Source organism: Strix aluco, chromosome 1 (genome assembly GCF_031877795.1).
Source record: "Strix aluco isolate bStrAlu1 chromosome 1, bStrAlu1.hap1, whole genome shotgun sequence".
NCBI lineage: Eukaryota > Metazoa > Chordata > Aves > Strigiformes > Strigidae > Strix > Strix aluco.
Genome location: NC_133931.1, coordinates 148,433,899 through 148,458,526, shown reverse-complemented (window position 1 = coordinate 148,458,526; position 24,628 = coordinate 148,433,899). Strand labels below are relative to the sequence as shown.

The following is a 24,628-nucleotide window of genomic DNA, read 5'->3' as shown; positions in this document are numbered from 1 at the left end:
TTTAATCCTGATGGCAAGAACTTTTTCAAAATTATACCTGATTGAAATACAAAGTCTGGAGACATTTTTTCATTCCTTTTTCAATGGCTGCATGGTTACACCTTGAAAATGCTACAAGATACATGCTCCAAATGGCAAATGAAATTAAAAGAGCTTGGAGATGGGTGTTCTAAGAGAGGACAAGATCCTTTGAATGTGTCATAACGCACAGTCAGAGCTGTAGCCATATTTTTAATAATATATTAATTTCACAGAATATTATAAATCACTGCTAAGCATTTAAACTGACAAAAATTTTAAAATACTACATCCTCTCAAATGGAATTCCATATGACAGATTAATGAAATATTGCTGTCGATGGCAAAACTGTAACAAGTGATAAGGCCAGCAGGAGAGATAGTCTTGTGCCCTCTCCCAAATTGGTATTACAGCATCTAGCTTTCCTCTATGGGACACCACTGCTTCTTTACAGATACATGGGAACGCTTCAGATAGATCCACCTGGGAGTAGAAGAAAAGGCTGTAGCACTTTTGCCCATCCGCTTTAAAAGAGTAGTCATAAGTAACACTGGAACTGTGAATCTGGAAAACCTCTTCGACCCTTCCTTTCATCAGGAGGCAATGCTGAGAGACATACTCTCTTAAATGTCATTGGTGACAAGGCATGGATGCCACATACAGTGTTGGAAAAAAGTAAGAATCACAGCTGAGAAAACCCATCTACAGCTATCAAACTGAAATTCAATCATTTTTAACTTTTGTTAAAAGCGTATATTTAAAAAAATTCTACACAGGCCCTAACAGGAGTTTTCAGTGAACTTTTCTGATCCCTCTGCTCCACTCGTGAAAAGGAACAAATGCTGCACAAATGCACCTCATCCTGTACAGGCAAGTAAGCAGGATGGGGGAAAACAGCCTGGCCTCTTCTAAGTGCTGCAGCCCAGTCAGAGAATTGTTCTTCTCAGAAGGATCCTGCAGAATATCTATTTCTAGGCTAGGTTGTCCCTTCTGGTTCTTTGATGCACTTCTGGCTTTGGCACATGGTCTGACTGGAAAGCTCAGACGTCTTCATTCTGCATTGGCACTCATGGATCAGCAAAATGTTCCCTTTCTGCTTTCCTTTTATACTCAAAAAAAAAAAAAAAAAAGATTAAGTGCTGTGCAAATATTTGTAATGGAGAAAGTCCTAACTGCACGACAGATTTTTTTGTCCAAGAATATGACAGCAGTGAGAAAGTGGCTATTTTTCCATCAAATAAATTTGTATCAACACCTTTAAAACCATAGGACTTTGCATGATTCACCTTACAAAGAAGGATCGCTGCTGACATAAAAGTGTTATACTGAACTCTCAAGCCTCACTCCTAAAATACAAATTAGCAGAGTTAACATTTAGAAAGTGTAAAACTGGCTATTCCTGAAGCTGAATAAGGGCATTTGCAGATTCCTCTCACTTAGTGGCTAATGTCAGGGACAATGAATTTATTCTTAGGATGGAGGGGGGTGGGGGTGGGGGGGTGAGCTGCCAGCCTGTCCAGCCATAATATCCCCTAACAGCCTTGAAGGAATTGCAATTGTGAACTGAAAGAGCATCTGCTTAACTGTCATCCTAGCCTCAGGACTGGAACTTTTTGCTTGTTGTGAAGGATCATGAGAAAGACTACACAGAGTGTGAAGATGAAAACAGAGTGAGATTAAAACCATTAAATACAACCACCAAGACACAGCTGTCCATACTGCTAGTGAACTCAAGGAAATTATAAATGCCAAAATGTATTTCACATTCATGATGTATTTTGGCATGGGAATTTAGAACATTGAGTTGACTGCAAACTTCTAGTTTACAATCTTTTCCACTATTATTATAGAGGACAGATTATTACAGACTCAGTGAGAAGCAAAGAAGTTTCAATGCTAGGCACACCGAAGAGGTAAGGAGTAAAACGAAATCTAACCAGAGCTGGTAAAATCTATTCTTTTCTTACTAGGAAGAAGGGGTTAATTAGTTCAGCTGCCATGACCGGAACAGCTTACAGCAGTCCGTCATGTCAAGAGTCTGGGCTTAACCTCAGATGTCCTGCTTGCATTAGCAGTCTAGCTGAGCCATCCCTGGGTTTGGAATAGGAGCTGCTGTCCATACTGTAAGAAAGATGACACTCTACGGAGTCCATTTTCCTCAAAGGAAATCAAAGGTCTTGCAATAATTTGCTTATTTATTTAAGTGGTGCTATGAGGTTTAATTAATATTTTTAAAGCACTTTGAGAATATAAGATGCAATATAGGTGCTGTTGTTGTTGTCAGTTGCTTTCCACCTCAGGATGTCTCTCAAAAGACTGGAGTCCTGTTATGTTCAGGAGAAATAGCAAACACTATAGATTCCCTCTTGTATCACTTGTACTTTGAAAAAAAAAAAAAAAAAAAGAAACGTTTGGCAGAAATCTGCATGATATGTACAGATGGAGTTAAAATATTTCCACAGAAACTCCACAGCTACATAAACTGAACTGTCTAAAAAAGAAGTGCTTCAAACTAACAGTGTTGCAATTTCTTAGTTTGCAATAGGCCTAACTCTGCCTGCAAAGATCTCTATGGAATAATTACAGACCAGAGACACTAATCCTTTACACTTCTGTGCCAGACTTGTAATTGCAATCATATATTACCATTCCTTGGAACACATATCCAATAACGTATGCAATAAAGTAAAAATCCTAAGATTAAAAATAAACTCAGGATGATGCCGTGATGCTTAAGCCATATTTTTCCCTTTTGAAACACAAGAAAATATAATGCTGCTCATGACATTCATACGAAAATTAATGAAAAGGAAAAGTGGATTTATAAGCCTTGAAATGTATCATTCTTTTCTTTGCCTTCTGTTGCAGGTTAATTACTTGAAATTTTTCCATCAATCATTTTCTGATTTCCAACTCTGTTATACAGGATAGAAATTTCAGGAAGGTCAGTGGTCTTCTGCTCTCAATAATTCAGGCATGAACTATACAAATATAATAAGGAAAACTCCTTATTCAGTGTCCATACACCAGATGGAATTTGTTTCTACTATTTCCCTACATCCCATAACATCTCAAGGAAATTTGAAGTTGTTGCTATTTTTATTATTTTCTACTTACTAATAAACTTTGTGTAATACAATTAATCTTCTGGAAAGTGTAAATGAAAAAAGATATCCTTTTTCTTCCATCAAAGCAGAAAGCCTCAACTCAAATAAAATACAATTAATCAAATTATGGCCACCTTGATGAAGCAGCCTTTTATTACCAAAAAACTAAATTGCTGAGAAAAGTCCGTTATCTTCACAGGAAGTCAGCCCTACTAAATAGCTAGTTAGGAGCACCTGCACATTAAAAGAAAGGCAGCAAAATAGCTTTTGCTAGAAAATTACCTTTGGCTACTAAAATTCTGAGCACCAATTTGGGTTATGTGGATAGACTAGGCAAGATCATCTGTGGGAATACCATCATAGCCAAATACTCATTTTACCTTGTTATTATATTTTTGTCACTCTGATTAGCACTGTCAAAAATGCTCATTGAAAAAAGAACAAATAGAACGCATTTTTTAGCTCAGTGCAGGTGATTTAGGTGGGAAGGGTTGGCAGTAGAGCAGAATCAGGGTATATGGTAGGGGAGGAAGGGAATAGTCAGGTGCCTTAGTGGCTGGGAAAAAAAAGGTCAGTTTGGAAGTTATAACATCTTTGGTCTATGCTGCAAACCCTGTGTACAACAGTGGTTGGCAGGCCAGAGAACACAAACAGCATGAAGCTTTTGCATCAGTGAAATCAGTTTGCATCATAGAAATATTATACTGATTTGAGGGAAACCACTGCAAGAGAAACACACTCAGCCCAGGAAAACAGGGAATTGAGGCTGGTGAATGTGCAATAGTTTGGACGTTTAGCTACTAAACTCTTAAGAAACTGGCTGTTGCTATATTACAACTACTAAAATTAAAAAGGCAAAATTGAAAGCATACAGGTGTGTCTGTCACATTTGAAAACCATAACAAATCCCAAAGGATAGAGCAGTCCTCCATGGGACTGGATAAGGATGTGCCTCTTTGAGATATGATTGCTCCCTGGACCCATCCCGACATGGTGCAGCTCTCACCTGCCACACAGCAGAAATCTTCTGTGTTCAACAGTTGATTTACCTTGCTAGAAAAACAACTCAATTCAGCAAACTCCCAAATTCACTCAATGCAGCTGCTCTCAAACCCCTTGTTACAGTTTAATGAAATGTGCTGACTGAGCTGTTTCATAGTAAATATTAGTTATAGCAGAACTCTCCTCCCAAATTGAGTCTTTTAGGAGCAAGAGGATTCTACAGCACTGTAGCACTGACACAGAATCGCCCATAACTCACAAATAATAAAATACCATCTGAGGGCACAGAGGTTATTGCCATCAGCAGCTCTCTATGGAATTGTAAATCATTTGAACAAAGCTTACTCTTTTTTGAGAACTTCAGGCTGAAATCACTGTATATACAGGATGCCAGTGTCTTACACAGTGTATGAAGACTGTACCTTTAGCTCCTTCATTTAATCTTGCTTCACAAATGAGTGAACCCTGAACAGGCTGCTCTTTGTGGATGAAAATAAGAAAGATACCTCAAAAGCACTGGCAATTTGTCTTAGAGGAAGTTTAAACCTTTGGGCTACCAGCTTGCCAACCATCTGATAAGTCATGTGAATGAACTGTGAAATGCACTGTGCACTGAAGTTCAGTGGGATATGCTTAACTCTCGGTCCCAAATGTTTTTTTTCCTAGTGAAAACTGTTAGAAGTCACTTGCAACATATATTTACTCTTTGACTGTGTAAACTTCAGAAATTGTAAATAAAATGTTATTTTGACGTACAGCTCTTTTCTGAGTCTTGGTACATCATGCTCAGTAAACATTTTTAAAAGTTTTTAGAATTTCCTGAATTCTCAGTACTTAAATGAATAGAAAATAAAAATTAAATTATTATTACTTGTTTTGAACTGAAATAACAATGTTTCTTTGCAATGAAAAACGGAGGTTGGAAATGAAAAAAGGCTGTTAGACTATTCCTCTGATTTTATGTCAACACACTAAAAGCCCCTCCTGTGGATTTTAAGGTGTTTGGCCCAGCTGAGTGCTAGATGTCCAAAACAGTGACCATGTTCATTTCAAACACTAGTCTAGCTCTTAATATATTACCAATTTCTGCAAGATATTCAAGTTATGCTTTCCCTATTTTACTCTCCGATCCTTATTTATAGTGTTACCATCATTAAAACCATCTCCTCCTTTCCATGGATGCCCTTCACATACCTCCTTTGTGTTATAAGCTACTGTTGTCTATCATCTTCATCCTCTTTTCTTTCAGCTAAAGTTTACGACATCTGTGATTGAAGTTGATACAATTCAAGTACTTCACCTTAAACAGAACTGATTTTGTGTGGACTGCAACAGTGCTTAGCAGAAACTAGTTGTTCTTCCATATAATTTATCATGTTGTCCTTTTCTGTTGAAGGTACAGCCCCTTCAAGAATTTCAGGACTTCTTGCTGTGCTTACATGCACTTGTAGTGTGTGAAGATGTGACCACAGGACTGTTTCCCAGCTCTTGGCAGAGAAGTGCTGTGGGAGCACCACCTCTGGGAGACACTTCTTGCTTTTCACAGGATCACAGTTTGGCAAAGAAACCCTCACCTCTCTAAGATCCTCAAACTTGTCTTGCATTACAGAGGCCCCACAGGGTTTGTCTGCACCACTGATGATTTGGATTCATTACTTCTCTGGAAAGCCATATTCATAATTTCTCTCAGAATCACCTGAGTCTACTTTAAACACAGGCAGGACAATAAAAACAAGTTTCATTCTAATAAGGCAAAGAGTTACATTCTTGATTTCCAAATGGAAAACATATTTACAAAAGAGAAACTCATCAAGAAAATACAGATGACAGACCTGACATTTAGAGCACTTTTATTTTCCATCTTTTATTAAGTGTGTCAGTTGCAGGTGTGGCAGGATGTTTCACACCTAGAATTATTTTCAGCTCTTTTTAATGTATTATTTGTTCCTCTTTTCTACTTCCCTGTCTGTTAAATAAAAGCCTCTTTCAGCTAGATCTTATATAAATCACTAAAGCCAAACCAAAACAAACTAAACCAACCTTCTCTCCCCAAAACCTGCTCTGTTATTCATGGCATCAGCACGATTTCACGTGAACATGGGTGAACAAGTGTTTTTTTCTTCTTAACATTCAAAGCTCTAGTAGCTAGCACAATGAGTTCACAATCTTGGTTCATCGCTATCAGACATATGAACAAAAATTTCTGGGAGTATGACTAAAGGTGAGCCTTTTGGGGGAGGATATGTTGCAGACCACTAACTACATGCCAGATATTATAAGTTTTATGGCTTTCTGTTTCTATTCACTATTGCAAAATAAAAAAGTTCATTTTATATGCAGTGCATGGCTATCAGTATATAACAAATATGCTTTGGAAGAGGTGGCTTTGAACTACATTCCCATTGTCCTTCAAAGTACCACCAGGTAGCACTTCAAAAAAGCACAAAATAGAACTGCAGCAGTCATATGTAAGAAAATGTATGAGAAACAAGCCTCTAAATATTCTAGTTCACAGATATGTGAAGTCAGCTGCAAATTAATTATCTGAATGACATTTGTATGATGATGAAAATGAAGTTCTATTAGTTATGGCTCTTCTGGCTGATACATTTTGCTTTGCTGATCCATCACTGTTGTTTTGTGTTAACTTTTTATCACCATAATTGGGGAGTTGAGTCCTTCTCTGAAAGGGAAGGTGGGCTAATGTTGCTTTGAGTCAGTAGCCGATACCTCAAAGAGAGGCAAGGAGTCCTCAACAAAAGCACTTGTTCATTTGTGGAAGTGTAGTGTGAAGGTAACATTTAACACAGAATAAAAACTACAACGCTTGGCTCATATGAAGGTCTTCTTGAACCGAAAATAGAATTCCCTCCATCTGTGTTTATTCTCCTTTTACATTTCCCTTCTCTGCCTATGGCAGGCAGTGGCTTTGAAGGTAGGCACACTTGCACATAAAGGCAAACAGTAAGTCACTACCAACAAATGGTAGGAAAGTAAAGCTGAATTCAGAAGAGAAGGGGCAACACTACAGAAATGAGATTTTATAAACTCTATTCATTTAAAAATACCATCTAACCACAGCTATGGTCAAACATAGATTGTGGAACCCCTGCTGACACAGCTGCTTACAGCAAGCCTCCTCTACATGAGGGCTGATCAGCCCAATTCTTTCAAGAGTCTGTGGGGCTTCAAGATGGTCCAAAAAGGGAGAAGATCACATCTTTCCTTGTTGACCGTACCAGCTGTTAGGCCTATACTGTCAAATTAAGAATTTTTCCACCCCGCTGTTACACCTGCAAACATTTCCTTGCAGAAACACTGAATCTATTTTTTTTAAGGTTGCTAACCTATTTGTCTCAATAATATTTAGTGGCAGCAAATTCTGCAAATTTATTAAATGCTTGATCAAAAAGTTATTTGTTCTTTGTTGACTGCTTGGAATCTGGTGCTTTTCAGTTGCACTGAGTGCCCCTTTTTTATCTCAAATAACGTATCGGGCAAATTGGAGCTGCCTTTCAAGAGGCTGTTTGGGAAGGAAGGTGCAGGAGGAGTTGTTTTTTATGAATCTCAAGAGACCTTATGCTGTTCTTCTCCTTTCCAAACAGAATAATTTCTCCTTAAATGGATCTCCTACCCCAGACAGCTTCATGGATCTTGGCTGAGTAAACGGACAAGGATGATCTTAGTTTCATCCTGAACTAAGCTAATTTCATTTGCAATGGGTTCAGTCTTATATTTTCCACACAAACAGTAACTGAAACAGTCAGTCAATAAATAAAATAAAGAAGCTTTAAGATTAACACCTGATAACATGAAAGGCACAAGACTGCAAAGAAACTTTGCTCCTGTAACTCCCCAGAGACCTTGTGACATACAATTAGAATAACAGAGAGTGCTTTTTGAACAAGGATCTGAACGTCAGGGGAACACGATGATGTTTCAGCTCCATGTAGCTGTAGTATGTGCAAATAGAATTGCAGATTAAACAAGAAAAAACAACCCTATCTAACAAAGCAGTTATTCTGCTGAGGCCTTTAGGTGACATTTTAAACCACCAGTGACCATGGAGTATCCAAAGGAAATAAAAGATAAAAAACTTATAACAAGCTTGTTGTTCCATTGAAGGGTTCTAGAGATATCATCAAGCTCTGTTGGCAACAAAAAGAACTAACAAAGTGAAAGATAAGACTGATGTACCCGCATAACAAGCCTGTTATTCCATTGAGAGATTTCTGGTGATACTATAAACCAGTAAAGATGGATTTGTAGCTTTTCACTTGGCCTGGTATCTTGATAGCCTTAGTGCATCCTCCTGATCAGATGAGTGCTTAGTATAGCAGAGATGTCTGATTTTATGCAGACAATTCAATAATAGATAAGAAAAGAAAATGTGAAAAAAGATAATAAAGTAAAATTAAATACACATACTTCGGAAGTTTTGGAGAAAAAGAAAACTTCTTGTTCCTATCCATGGTAAATGGTTTCCTAAACAAAATTCTTTGTGTTTTTTGGGGCCAGTAACTGAAGGCTTCCCATAGCACAAGGGGAAGGCAGCTGGTTGTGAATGGGGCTGCAGGAAAACTGCTCTGGTTTGGCTGCTGAATTGGATGATCCCAGCTGGAAGTGAGCAGCCCTGCCAGCATTTAGCCAGAAATGCACCCCCTGGCCTGGTGACTAAATAATCAAGTGCAGGCAGGGATGGAAGCAGCTTCCCCTTGAATTCCCATGGGGTTTTAATGTGTGCTTCAGGGCTGAGAGATAAAAACTCAAATCCAGTTTTTGGTTTCAAGGCAGGAATTGGCAGAGGCTGCTCTTACTCAGGTAACTCGCCTCACTGAAGGGCTAAAGAGTGCTCCTCTGTGAAGGGTCTCCCCTCTGGAACAGCTCCAGCCTGGACAGAGTATTTTAATCTTAGAGAGCATCAAAAGGAAGAGTAATTCCCACAAGATACAAGGCATGCATAGCCCTTAAGATATTTCTCTAGCTTACTTATTATAGATTTTCTGTTGAAGCAATGTTTTAGAAACTCAGCATTCATCCTGAATTGGGCAAGTTTGGAAGTGGGTTTGAAGTCAGCTCTCACTTAAAGTGACCACAGAGGACTGTTTTGGCTGAAAAATATGTTATGTTAATTAGGAAAATGATTTGTCTAAGGAAGTGAATGTATGAAAGCCTTTTAATAAAAACTGCTTTGCATACTGCAAGCTTTTAAATTAAATTGGGACAGAGTTACAGCCAACACTGAGCAGAATTGTTTGTGACTTTTTGGCTTGTTTGCTTAAAAAAATCTGGCTGGTTTCTTGAAAGATAGCTGGTGGCTGCTTATGGCACCCTGTTGCACAGTTTTAAGGATAAAATTAAAAAATATATTTGTAACAGAAATCTATAGCTTATATCTTATATCTCCCATAAAACTTAGTCCTGCTGAGGTACTCACAGTAGCATGGTTTAGACCTGGCTCAATTTGTCATGGCTTTATGCTCTCAGTGCTCCTCTCTGGACTGAAATTCAGACTTCAGAATAATTGAAGTAAAAATATCTCTAAATAAATCATATCTCTAAATAGGTTGTTCATTTTTCCCACATTTTTTTTCTGTAACAGAACATGTTAGGAAACAATTTCAAGTCAGGATGAATACATCCAACAAAACTGCTACTGCCAGCAAAATCCTGAAGTTCTCTCTTGAATTCCTGACAGGAGGAATTCCCAATGACCTCCATGATTATCCTGCTTGCATGAGGACTTGAACTGAATATGGTGCTGACAGTGTTTTTACCAAAGAGAGATCCTGTATGTGATAATATAGGGTGTCATTTGAGATTTATGAAAAGCCTATGAATATTCTAACACCCATCAATCATTTACTCTTTCTTGCTTTTTAAGTTTTCTGTAAATGAGTTTGGAGTTTTAAAGATAGTAAACATAAACTTAGATGGTATACCTCTGAATGTATTTCAAGAAGTTATCAGGGAATGCTGTGACCTTGAAAGATAAGACTGTGTAAAGAGCTAGGAAAAGGAAGGAAAGATTTTCTTTCAGTTGCAGTAAAATAAATTCAGGATCTTATTATCACCCACTAGATCACTAACTGCCTTTCAGAGCCCTTCCTCTGCCTCCCCAAATGGGTTTGTTACTATGGATTTGTTACTATGAGTGGTGTAATAGTGGTCTCAAGTCAGAAGAGAACATTAGATGGGAATTTTCTAGTTCGCATTAAGAATACAAGAAAATGAGTGCAGAAGACCATGTCTGTAAGAGTCATGGAAATGAATATGACAGAAGGAAAAATTCATAGGAGCTACCCAGCAGCACAACCAGAATTAATTTTCCATTTACTTGTCTTAATTTTTAAACACACTTTTGAATCACAGTAATTACACACACAGAAAATCTCACTAGCCCTCATATTTCCTTCAATTTCACATCTTCAGAGGGGAAAAATGTTGATATTAACTTTGAGATATTATTCCTACTTCTTTTGATTGTTGAATGAATCATTTAAAATAACAGGAATAAACAGTAAACCATCATATTTAAGTTTCATCCAAAATAAATGCAGAAATCTCAGATCTTAACAGAGTTTTTTTAAAGAAGGAGGAAAAGACACTGGAGTTAGAATTAAATTCAACAGATAAGGAAAAAAGGAGAGGAAGAGAAGAGGATCAAGAAGAGGATGAGAAGACCGAGTACAGTGGGTTAAATAACTTTGTTCAGTACGTTATTCAATTAAAAAAAAAAACCAAACTGAAGTTGGAAAACTGTTCCAATTGCTTAGCATCAAGTAGTACAGTGGTGAAATAGAAAAAGAATGTGCATAATAGATCTTTCATGTAATTATTACATAAAGGGCATGCATGCTAAAGACATAAAAGTGTAATGTTTATGACTGCATTTTCATAAAAATATACATTTACATGCAGCATGCAGACGTTCACATATCAAACCACCATATATTGTGTGTAGGCTGTTGTATTTTAGGAACTTTTCAGAGAGTTTTAATAATTTTTATTAAGAGTATTTTTTGCCTTTCTCTGACTCTGGGCGAGTTAACTGAGTCTGACTTACACAGCTTAAAGAGAAAATAATTGTTGAAATATGCATGTTTAAATATAATACACTGGAAACACAGCTGACCTTGACCCAAAATCACATTTCTGAGCCTGGAGCAAACTATGTATGGCTGGCTGCTATGGTTTAGAAGTGAGTAGTAGATCCTACCACGAAGCCAGAACTCCCATTTCCCAGTGATATAAAACCTTCTAGATTGACAAGCAAACAATTTCTGATGAAAACCCAAATTAATAGAGGAGTACTTTCATATTTGCATGAGAATTAGTACAGATAATTCTTGCTAAGACCAGAGCAGGTTTTGTTGACCTACTGTTTCACTACTCATACTACTTTGTCATTTCTGTTCTATAATTCCTAATGCTGATTGTATGATGGGTTTAGAAACATATCTGTAGATATATGTTTGTGTGACATAGCGATAGGATGTTGTTTGTGTAGTACATTATGTTTGGGTCATGATGAAAGGCAGTTCAATATGTTTGCCTGGACAGGGCCAGAAATCTCTGGACATGGAGAAGAAATAAAGTAAACCATGACAATATTAAACTGCAAAAACGGAAAACCCAAGAGTAGTAAATTACCTTGAGAAATTCAGTTAGCAATAAATGTTTTGCAATATGGAAAGTAAATAGTATAATCTATGATCTTACCGTTCCTGTTGTGCCCAAGGAAAGGTGGTTCATCTGTTGGGTCAGAGGGCCCATCATGCTTGCTGGCTGCATTGACATAGTGTGGTCCATTGTTGGTGTTATCACAGCACCCTACAAACACACACCGTTTACACTTCAACATTTCACTTTTTTAAAAAAAGCAGCATTCTCTAAATGAGTGAACCTGGCTGAAAACTTGACACAAATCTTAAAAGAGACTAATATATCTGTCAGAGGAAATATGTTTCGTTCCTATTGACAACCAAGCTACATACATATATTATTTGTATACTAATGAGGCCATTTTATGTCAGTTCCAATTAAGCACCATTTTTTACTTCATTGCTTCTGACAAACAAATGCATATGTTCTTTCTATGATGAATGCTACTGTACATTGCAAAATGCCTGTCATTTCTATTTTTCCATATCCTATATAGAACAATCTTACAGACAGAACACATATGTCCCCAATTTTCTCTGACTTCTAAAACCTTCAGTCTCTGAGATCTTCAGCCTATTACGGTAATTATCTTGGATTTTTCCAGTCTCAATTAAGAACCCTTACTCATGACATTTTATAGCTGATTAAGTAAGACTAGCTATTGACAGTGAGTTTGGTAGTGACACCCATTTAAAACACATACACAGCGTTTAAAAGCATTTTTCTTCTCCGCATGAAAAACAAAGACATTAATAACAAACAGCATACGAACTAAAGCAAGAACAAGACTTTGAACAAAAATGAAACAAAAGACATGCTTCTTTGCCATTCCTATTCCTTGGGTTTTGCTCTCCCACTCCCCAAGGTCCCATGTTGGTAACCTCATGCCTTAGTGAAGTGTTGATTCTCTTCAGTTCTATGGTGTAAGATGCTATTTCCTGTGTTGGTTACAGAAAGTCAGACAGAAACAGTGGTCTGCTCTTTTTTCTTGAAGACAGTGAAATAAGGAGGCATTTCCAGCTATTTCTTCATATGAAATAATAGCTGTACTTTGTGCATATGTATGTTTGTGTGCACACATTATAAATTTACACAATCACAACATTACATCTGCTACAAAGCATGGAAAATGTGGATGAATGTATTTGTTTAAAAAAAAGGAAAACTGACATTTTTCCCCTCAAGATTACTTACAAAATCCACCTATAAACAGGAATTTAAAATAAACTAGTTCCAAAAACCACAGCGCACCTATTCTTGTGTCTCTCACATTTATGTAGTGCTATGTGACTGTAGTGCCAAGGATCTGACTAGAAGCAAAAGATTTCAAATTGTCAGTCACAAATAAAAAATAAACAAAATAAAAAATGCTGGGGAAGTACCAATTGAATTTTTTCTCACCTTCCAGCAAGATTTTGTCTGTTCACATCCTATCTGAGAAGTGTAGATTCTGCAGTCTCTGCGAACTCATTACTTGCATGCAATGGTAAACAGGAGGTAGGCTCAGCTTGGTCAGTCCTTTTTGTAATACCCTCAACATATGAAATACATACATGCTTGCTTTATGTCACATAGTAGATAACATTTCTTGCACTTACAAGAGCCCCTTGAGAAATCTGGCAAATTACAGAAACTAGCCTCCATAGAATATGTGTCATGATTCCAAATAAATGCTTATAAAACAAGCTGATTAGTGTGCAAATATCAAATCTGCAACACTTGCTAACACTTTTGCTTCTTTCTTGGCTATATTAATTTGCACTTGTTTACATAGATTAACCCATTGATTAACTCATTCTAATGAACTACCACAGTGCTAACCTTCTCCTTGTTGGCATGGGTCCTTACAAATCAAGATAGTCACAAACTTTCACCAGAAAATTTGTTTCAAATTTTAGTTAGTATTTTATTCAAAAAGCACTTCTTCCTTCCTCACATGACATTCTTCTCTTTCATGTTTCTCCTCTCTTTTTGCTGAAAAAAATCTACCCTTTTGCTGAAAGAGTCTGAAAGCAAATCTGCAGGGTATGCCCAAGGAAAATGATGTCCTTGCTGTATGTTCAAAATCAGTTGCATGGGATACCGTGCAGCCAGATGAGGTCTTGGGGTTTGGACATCCACCTGCACTTTTTGGTTATCTTAAGAAATCATAAGCTTTATGCTCAGAATGATCCACACCACAAAACGGCACTTTCACTGTCCCAAACCATAAACGCTCAAACCAAATTTGTCAACTGATAAATAGTTCTCAGTTCCCTCTACGAGCAGTTTTCTCCTTTGGCTTAGAGATGCAGAATCGCCTCAGGGCTTTTTGTGACAGACAAGGTGAGCTCCCACTTGTGATGTGTGCTGGGGTAGGTAGAAAGTCACACCCACACCACAGCTTCATGCAGTCCTGCACTGCCAGTAGTGCTGGCTGCAATTAATTTAGGATGTCCCAAAGCCTTAAAATACCAAGCTTTCTTTGTAAAGATGTTTATTGCAAAGCTATGGTTGGAGGAACTTGCTGTGATTACAGATGTGACAGACTGATAGCTATTCCTGTGTATAAATTCAGGAACCTGGAAATGAAAAAGGGGCAGCGGTGAAGGAAGTCTTATGATTTAGTGTAGCAAGCACAAGTGCCAGACACACAGTGGAAAAAATCTGATAGCAAATGTCTTTCAGTAAATAAGTAAGCAAGACAGGTTTTGCAAATAAAGTATTAAAAAAAATATGGACTGGAGAGAAAATATATCAAGGAGAAAAAAATTGCTCAGAGACAGTAAACATATTATTGTTAAACAGAAAATACATATATTCTAGTCCCTAAACATGTATCGTTTAATATGTTATGAAAAGAAGTTGGAAAAACAAATCAAGTATCTGCAGCTTTCCTAAGACGCTTAACATGTTTGAAGCTGACAGTTACCTAGAGCAGAGAATTACATGCATTTGCCAGACCATTAATTCACTAGAGTTTGCAGAATCCTCTTGTGATCACGTAGGGAAAAAATTATACTTAATTAAGGAAATATCGTCTGGTTGTTAGGGCGACACCCAGTCTCCAGACCATAATGCGTTTCATAATACATGCTGTCAAATCCATTCATATTCAACTTATTTAGCTGTAGAAGACAACAATGTCTTGCATCAGATGTTGCCATCGTATTAAAAGTAATTTGATTCTTTTCAGCCTATAATAGGTATTTGCTGATAAACATCCACTTGGTGACTAGCAAAGGCTACAGCAAACATATTTTTCATCTTTATCTGTTTGGATGTCTGATTTTACCGTGTTTGTAAACTGTATAGAGAGACATCTTAGCATGGCTTAATACTACTGGAGGCCCAGCCTAGTTGAAAAAACCTGTAGAAGAAATTATGACAAGGTTTTTGCCACTGGCTTTGCCAAAACAAGTAGTCAGCCTGCCAATTATTTAGGTCTGCCCTGTTGCCTCAGTATGATTAATTTTTTTATAATTTCTGCAACAAACTGGTTACTATAATGACTTTTAAATTTGGCAAGATATTCTTGGCATATGACTTGTCATACAATCCTGTTGATGCTACGGTGGCTTTAAAAGAAATCAAGATTAACAGTGCAGATGGTAAGGAACCAATGATACAGAAGAAAATGCACGATTTTTGCAACACTGTGACAAACCCAAGATAAGTTTATTGACATACGGACTTTAATTCCTCTTCACTTCATTTGAAAGACCTTGAAGTTTTAAAATGCTCTGAGCTCTGTGGACATACCTTTCATAAAAGAAAGTGAATATATTTTTTTCAGGATATATTCTAGTCTATCACTTGCAAAGAAAGAAGCCTGACTTTATCAACTACACACACTGTACACTCCCTGTATGGCAACAAATTGAAATCACAGGAAGGACACTAAATACAGACTGTTTATTATATTAAGTAAACTATCTTTAAGTACTTGCCAATACCAAAAGGCATCAGCAGAAATAAAGTTTATGTTGGTGCAATGACACAAGCCACCTTACGTGCCTTGAAGGGTGGGAAAGTGACATCAGAAATAAAAAGTGTATTAGGGGGCTTTAGGAACAAAGAGTTCACTAGTTGAGAGATGCACTTGGGGGCCAGTGGGAGGAAGGATTAGCTAGTCCCAGCTTTCTAGAATAATGAACTGTATTAAAGGCTTCTGCTTTATTCCAGTGCTCTAATACTGGTATTGGACTTAAGGCACAAATACCAGCTGAATAAATAGTTTTTAAAGCTTACAGTAAGCATCTGCTTATTTTACAGTTTACTTTTTCTTTATTTAGGAAGTTTTAACAAGTTAATCATACTTACAAATTCTATTATGTAAATACTGGCCAATGTAAAGCCAATAAACATTACAGCAATAAACTTTTCAGATTTGTTTACAAACACATTGTGCAGTCATATAAGCACCAGGTCATTCCATCTGGAAAGTTATTACCATACTATTGAGTGAATGTCTTTATGTTATCGAGAACATGTTGTTTCTTGAGGTTTTATTAAACTGAGTGAAAGGATGAGTTTCCTTATACTTATCAGACAGATGTGTCTGTCAAGAATTAATATGAAAAAACCCAACATGCATACTTTTTTGCAGATAACTGTACTCTCTCTGCATACTGAATAAATGACAACCATATTTCTATTGATTTACTGTTTTGTCTAGATTGACTTGTCTCATCTCCTTGGGCTGCCTCTTACAGGCAGCAGAAAAAATAGGGTCCCCTTGTCAGAGTAGTGAGCCTGGTGAAGTACTCTGAACTGGCTGTTAAGTGGCCAAACTTTCATGACTTTAGTAGGAAGATTAAAGTTAGCTGTGAAATCTTCTCTGTCCTCTGTCATCAACTCTGCTGGGAACATACGTCTTGATATTCCATAAAAAAACGACTATATTTCAAAATCGAAGAAAACCTCTTTTCCCTTTCTCAGTGAAAAGTTACCAATTGCCTTGGCATTTACTATCTGATCAGAGATTAAATTATGATTTGAGTATGGTGAAGAAGATCAGCAAATATCAGCTAATAATGTATATTCTGCAAATCTTAGGATTTGGTTTCATTTCATTATATTGTTGAATTTAAAGGCTTGCTAAAAATGGGGTAAATTGAGCAGGAAGCTGAAACCCTGCACTAAATTAAAGCAGCTTTAACTTTGGAATGGGCAAACCTTGATACAGACCTTCAGCAAATTTGAGTCCTGTTTCTGTGGCAAGTACTAAACCACAAGTTCATATTGGAATATTTCTAACCGTGGCAATGAATTCAAATTCTCATCTGACATCACCTTCATACCTTAGTTGTATCTCCTTGGAGCAATGGACACATTTGTTTTCCCTTTCTCATTTTTTTTTTCTGTATGTTTTTGAACTTCTTTCCTCAGCTGGAAATATATGTCATAGATCCAAGAGAGTTACTAACCAGAAGAAACTGGTCTTAAAGGATTAAGAATCCAAATATAGTGTGGTAAATAAAGAACAAAGGTGACCCTTGTGTATGCACCACCTTTCCTATAATAACAGCCAAGGTTTTTGATAGTTTCTTTCCCATTGTCCTTCTTGCCTTTAACTATATGTCCTGTCTCCTAGTTTGAAATTCAGCTTTTGATAATATACAGATACAAGCCTACATGTATAAATGCAGATTAAAAGTATATAGGAATGGAAACATCAAGAGAGAAAGAAAACAGTTGATGCAATAGAAAAAGTTTTATATCAGTAACAGCATGCACAAATAAAACAATACCTGCAACTATATTGGTACCAGTTAATAAATGTATTACATCAGAGAGTACCACTGTGATATTATGTCAGTAGCTTATGCTCCTACCAGAGTTGAAAAAACAGTAAGTTTCATAGCATACTGCTGTCTGTTAATCTAAAAGGACTTAAAAAAAGAGATACTATTTCTGTTGCAAACAAAAAGTTGCCTGTGTCACTTGGTGACTAAAGTGACTTTTGAATGGTGACTTAAATCCTTTCACCCAAAATAAGATCTCAGGAGAAAGGCCATTGAACAAAAGGACAATATTTATTAAGGGAAAATATACCTGAATTGCTACAGGGACTCTGAAGCAGAGTTTGAGAGTCCCGTGCTATAACTTTGCCCCTACTGTCTGTACATGCAGGCTGGACCACAAGCCCATATGCTCTCTCTAGACTGTGAGAGAAACAGTAGTTTTCACACCCTTCTCCAACTTGCCCCAGGAATAAAATAAAATTACTGGTATCATGTGCCTGAATAAAATGGGAGTAGTTTTGCTGGGGTCTGCTAACAAGGAGCCCACAGCAGTTAGGAAATGACCTGTCACAGTTGGGCATTCGTTCCAGCAAGTGCTGGAGCAGGCAGAGAGAGGCCATAGACAGCTCTTTCTCCCTCTTCTGACATATTGTAGAGGGGAACAACAAATCCCATTTCTTTTGTTTTCTTCCTGCTCTTCAGTTTATAAGCGCACTTGGCTGTATGCTGGCTTTATATATCCAATCCATGTAACAGTGCTTTTGCTCTGTCAAGAACAGTCATCGCTAACAAAAGCATCCTCACAACTCTCACATAAGGCTTAGCATCCCCAGAAGACAAAGCGGAAACATAGAGGTTGTGATTTGTCCAGGACATAACCACTGGAATATACAGAACAAATCTTCTCCTGCCCTTCCCGCTATCAGATTTCACAAAAAATATCCAAAGGTCTTTTCATTCCATGTCAAAATAAGAACAGATTTCGAAACCTCGACACTTCTAGTGAAAAGAAATCTTCATTTCTTCCACAGAACTCCTGATCTATATCCAATTAGTATCTGACGCACACTAAAGAGTTGTGCTTGGCAATTCCATTCTGTTTATGTTCTTATACATATTTTCTAATGTGGACTAATTCCTTCATCCACTGTCTCCCATTGGCTGATGTGCCATCCTAATAAATAGGAATCAGGAGTCTCTTTCTTGTGGACTAGTTTTTCTTAGCGTTAGAATGGACTTTCATCTATTAAAACTAAATCCAAATAACATTTCCTCGCCAAACAGTTCTGCTGTGTTCCATCCCTTCATGCCTATAGCCAAGCGTGATAATTGACTTGATGGCACATCCTAGTTCTAACAAGGTGCAAAATGGAAATTATTAAACAGCACAATTAACATATGAGTCAGCACCAGTGTTTAGCCTAAATTTTCACTTCCCTGCCTTGTTGGGTGCAAATAAAACTTTCAAAAAGGATGCCATATTTGCATCCTCCATAGTCTAACTTTACATATATATATATATATATACATGTATACACACTTATAACTGCATATGGGAAGACAAATGATTACATTACTATTACACCCACTCAGGCCACACTGTTTTTCAACATGTGGATTTTTTTTTTCATGTCTGAAACTCTCAGTCCAGTATTTATTATGACAAAAGTAACTAAAAGCAACAGTGACAGCTTTTAAAACTTCTTATTTATGAGCGACATTTAATAAACAATGAGTAAGAGCTTCTTTTATTGGTGGAAAACACTTACTTACTTTATTTTACTTAGGGAAATATGCTCAAAATACAAGAAAAATGGCTAATAGCAAGATTTGCCTCCAGAGGTTGTGCTTGGATATAGAGGAGCAGAGCAGGTTGGTGGCATGAGAGCACGTATTGTGTGTTTAATGTGGTTGGACCTTGACTCTCCCTGGGTCTCAAGCCTTGCGGGCAAGGTGAGGCAGCCCTGCCTGTCTGTGTGTCTCCATGAAGTCATGACAACAGACATTTGATCAGACCAAATGTCTGAGACACTGCGCTGTTGATCTCTGCTTTTCTGGTGAGATTTAGTACATAGGTCATTTGCCAAGCACAGAGAGTGGCTAACTGGGTTTGCAGAAGAAATGTCTGTGACGTTTCTTCTATGTGCCCTTCTAGCCTTGACACTACAATGGCCAGTGACAGGACGGCAGCTGTGATCTGTAACAGATGTGCTCTGTTTCATTTCCTGCCCGAAACCAGGAGGGAACTCACACTGTGTGAGCTGCAATCTAGTGGCTATGCTGGAAGAAAAGATTCAATCATTAGAAGGACAAACACGGACACTGGGAGACGTCAGAAATGCTGAGGAACTGTCTACCAACAAGAGGAAAAAAAAACCAGAAAAGCAGGCAGGTAACATAACCCTATGTATCTGCCAGTGGTAAGACGACAAAATGACATCCTATATAACTGCAGCCAGAGGAAAACTGGCTGTGCATGGTGTTAACTCCACAACACTAGAAGGACCTAACCACAACCAGATTTAGATGGAAATATCCAAAATATCTTCAGCTTTCCAAAAAGTGAGGTGGTATCACTGAATGAAGCACCAAGGCGACACATTGAGGTGCCAGGGTGGCAGACAGCAGTGCTGCTCTGTGAGATCCCTAATCCTTGGGAGGACTATGGGAAGAATGGTCAAGGGATGGGTAGATATCAGGATGTCTCCCTACAACTCCAAGATCAGACAGACTCTTGCAAGCCAGAATTTATTAGTGATGGTCAATACAAGCGAGAATGCTTCACACAGTTGCTCATGGAATGCATGGTGGCCCTTGCAATATTGAGCCAAGGGCAACTCTTGGGCATCAGAGCTAAATCCTAGGCTAGGCCCAAATCTGAGCTGCGCCCTCAGAGACAGGAAGAGAACCACCTTGAAATGCTGAGGCTGATGTTGCTGCATCACTCTTGAATTCAGATACAAACCCAGCATCCATCCTCCATGACAGCATACTGTGGAGTACTGTCATCTGCTGCCTAAGTCTAATCTTCTTTTTGTGCATCTCCTTCACAAAGGAAGATTAAACATATGGAGGGCGAGAAAACTATGTCCTGTCCCTCCCCATTCCGTTTTCCAAATTTAAAAGTTCTGGAAGGCTGATGAGCAGCAGTAACAGCCACATAATCCTCTCAGGAATCCTTCTTATCCTACCTGTTTAGAAGGACAGATAGCAAAAGATGTTAGAAATGAAACCCTGAGTGGGTAAGGATGTTTTTCTAAAGATATGCTTCTGTTCAATAACAGAGTTTAGACTTCCAAGTTGATAGACGGGAGAAATCCTGTACCAAGCAACAATTCATGTTATGTATCAATTCAGTTCTAGATGACAGTGGTTCATTCTGATCTTGGAATCTAGCAATGTCTCCTTATTAGTGAGGACAAATACAGAAATCTGTCTCTGTTGTGTTCTGTTAGATTTATAATCTGTAATGTTAAACAAAGCCCTTTCTCACACAGTAACAGAAAGAAAACTATTCTAGCCCTGCCTTTCCTCTCATTTAAAACCACAGGTTTTCATAGCCTAAATGCCCTGCCCCAGATCCCAAATTGCATTTAATTTTCTGGACTTGTAACCCCTCAGTCAAGGCTATGGGTGAAAGGCACTCTGTTCTATATTGAGAGTTGTCCTTTGACTGGTTAAAGCTGGGTACCTGGCAGTGCCAGCTTTGTGACAGACCTCAAAACCAAGACTGAGGCACTGATTTTCAATAGTGCCTTCTTACCTTATATTTCATTATTAAAAGTAATGTGAGCCTATGCCTCACTTGTGCCTTTACATATTTTAACTGTTGTTTTTTCTGACTCTAACCAGACCAATTGCTGCTTGGACTTGACTCTGTACAAGCCAACTGCCACCAACATGTGGCTTTTGCTGCACCTGAACAACTCCACCATCCTTGGATGATGCCCTCAGTGACACCTGTGCAGTTTTTCATTGTTTTGAACAACTCATAATATAGGCCCAATCTGGAGAAACTGTGGCTGCAAAAATGTCCTTACCTAAAAATTCTGTCCCTGATGCACGAGACCACAAGAAGCCAGCAAAGCTGATGGCAGCAAGCACACAGACCATGTACTTCAACGATGACCACATTTAAATCAGTGAAGGTACAACTGATGTAAATGAAATCAAATTCAAGCCCCCAGTTTTGTGTCAATAGTCAGAAAGTAAAAGTCTGTAGAGGGTGAACACATTTTATAACTAGAAATGTGATATTTTAAGGTCTTGTTTACTTTAAGGTACTTCCAGTGAAACCTGCCACTGCATTACAATAAGTGCTTGACATTTATAAGTCTCCCTTCTACCAAAGACCTCTAAGTGCTTTACGAACCGTGTGATATATAGAGGACTCAGGTGCTGGTCTCTTATCAGGGTTCTGGGATGGGTCTGGATCTACAACTGAACTTTCCCAAATCCACAAGAGTTCAGACTGGGGGTACAGCCTGGGTCATCACCATTGCAGGCCTGAAGAGAACAGGTGGTCTTAATCACACACTCCAGTCCAAGTTAATCAAGAAAAGGAAACATTTTACCTCTTGATTCATGTTGAGCAGATTTGTAGTAAATAATAGAAAATGGTTAGCTGAAGTCTATTTTGCTCCACCCTTTATTGTCTTTTAAAAGAAGATGAAAATATTGAGGAAAAGCACTTTAAAACTGACCCGTGAGTAAAACTTGATTATCCAAGTGGTCCAGCTAGTCTAAAAAGTAGATGTGAAAAGTTCAAAAAGGTGTAGATTTTGGCTATTATTAAGTTAAAAAGAAGAAAAAGTAAATAACAGATCCAGCAAGGATTACTTACTTTCTTTTTAATATATCTGTACTGATTAAGAATGACTAAATTGATATATTTCCCCTTTTTTTGTCCCGATAAAGTCACTCTGGGCTGAGATCTTCCCTATAAAGTTTCAGCCTGGAGCACATTTTTACAGCTGAGTTATTATCCTTAAAATATGAGTTCATACTGGAAATGCTGGCAGCCCTCAACTATTGTATAGTAGTGAGAACAGCTGTAACATGTTAAATATGTTGCAAGTACATGGGGGGAACAGAGTGGCTCAGAGGACTGCTAATAGAATAGAGAGTCTCAATGCTGGGTCACCAGGTTTGGTCATTGCTAGGACTGAAAGTCATTATCAAGCTACAGCTGTTCAGTTATGTCCAGGCATCAGCTACCCACAGACAAACTCTCCATCACAAAAATACATTACCACAACCGGTGATGTCCAACAGCCTTCCCAAGGATTGCGAAAGCTGGGGGATGCATCCCCACAGCTGCATCCCCGCAGGTTACCTCCAAGGTGAAGAGCACTGATGGCACAGAGGGGAGAGACTTGCATGGTCACTGCCCCATGCTCTGCCTGGTCTCTGGACCAACAGCCTATCACTACTGTGTCTTTCAGGGCACTCTATTTTATCAGAAAGTTGCTAATCACTGAAGACTGATCCCGAAAGAGTCCCTTTTCCACATCAGTGAATGGACCACATCCATCCTGTCATGCTAGCAGTTTCAGAGGAGTTCTGGTGGTACTGGTTAAATGAAGGCAGAAAGTAGATAACAAAGTACTTTTTCATCTTCCTAGTTACAGTAATGCCTAGAATGACCAAATACTTTATTATTACCTCTCTCTACAGTGATAGATGGCAACATCTTGCTATTTGCATCAAATTATAATCCATTTCAACCTACCTCAAAACAGTAGTCAATTTTTGCATAAGCAGATGAATGCAGAGAGTTCTGCATTTCTCAGAATCAGGCTGCCAGATCAAGTGCAGCCTTTTGTCATAAACCAAAGTAGCCAAAAAAGTAGCCAAAGCAATGTGGGCAAATGAAGTCCAAGTTTGCTGCTTCAGTTTTCTACTGTGAATGGATTTTTTGGAGTACATTAGGTAAGTCTCTCATTCACATTTATCCATACATGCTGCAGTAATCTCTACAAAAATATTTGATTTATTATAGCTTTTGGTGCACCATGATCTCCTACCAGTCATGTTGTACAAGCCCATGTGAATGCACAGCAGTCAGATCCTGACATATGACAAAGATGTTCTTTACTCCTTTATGGCTTTGTGTCCTCCACACACAGTCTGATTTGCAGAATTCTAGGTTGAAGTCAAAGATGTTTCTCTGGGCTGCCTTCCTGAATATCTTTCAGCTATTTGAATATTGTAGAGGTGCTCAGTTTTCTCTAGAAAAAAATCATTATGTTTGTTTTATTTTCTCTGGCATCTAGAAACCAAACTACCATTGCAGTCCACACTATTTTCAGAGGTCCTAAAGATGAGCCAAAAAAGAGCAGTTCAAGAATTGTCAAGGTCTTTTCCTAAACCCTACATTTACACTTACCCAACAGAAGTCAGGTTCTTCAGGCTACAAGGCAGTTGACTAGGAACTGCCTACTACCAAATATTGCTGTGAAAATGGCTCACACAATGTAGAGCACCTTGCTGCACAGCCAGAGAAGAATAAGCCAGTGGCCTACTACTGTGGTAACTGTATCAGAGTGAGTCTTTGACCCAAACTGGATGATTAGCCTTCTGGGAAGCACAGATTGGGAGCTGAGTCTTTTACATGAAGGTAAGAAGATCTCTATGCTTGGGAGGAATAAATAAAGCTAGAGAAAAAAAGGCCAGCTGGATTGTATACACATATTGCTGAGATGAACAGTAAATTATTTGGAAAAATACACTGAGAGAGAATAAAACATCCTGTGAATTCAGGTCACACTTGGCACATAATTGTGACCAAAAGAATGAAAAAATTGGAGCTGTCAAAATGCAATGTTTCCACCATATTTCAAAATGACATGTCATTTCAGAATTTATCTAAATTTGAAGGAAAAAAAAAAAAAGCTTAAAATTAGTTCAATAACCCAGAAATGAAAACAGAAAGATTATAGATATTTTGTCTTTGTTCTTCTTCTCACACTCTCCCCACTCCCTAAGTTCTCTCCTGGAGTAGAGTCAAAACAACATTTTCACAACTTTTTCCATGTCACTACCCTCTCCTTCTGCACATTTTCACTTCAAGACAACTTTTTAGAATTATTATTTGATTCTGCCCACAA

At 38.0% G+C, this 24,628-nt stretch overlaps 1 protein-coding gene across 8 annotated transcripts in view; it reads right to left on the bottom strand.

The window, feature by feature from the left end:
- RBMS3 (RNA binding motif single stranded interacting protein 3) overlaps positions 1 to 24,628 on the bottom strand; it is a 712,154-nt gene that overhangs the window by 25,409 nt on the left and 662,117 nt on the right. For all 8 annotated transcript variants that reach the window (XM_074839167.1, XM_074839161.1, XM_074839176.1 and 5 more), the window contains one exon: positions 11,851 to 11,961. In XM_074839167.1, coding sequence (XP_074695268.1) covers positions 11,851 to 11,961 — 111 coding nt within the window. The remainder of the gene's footprint in view (positions 1 to 11,850; positions 11,962 to 24,628) is intronic.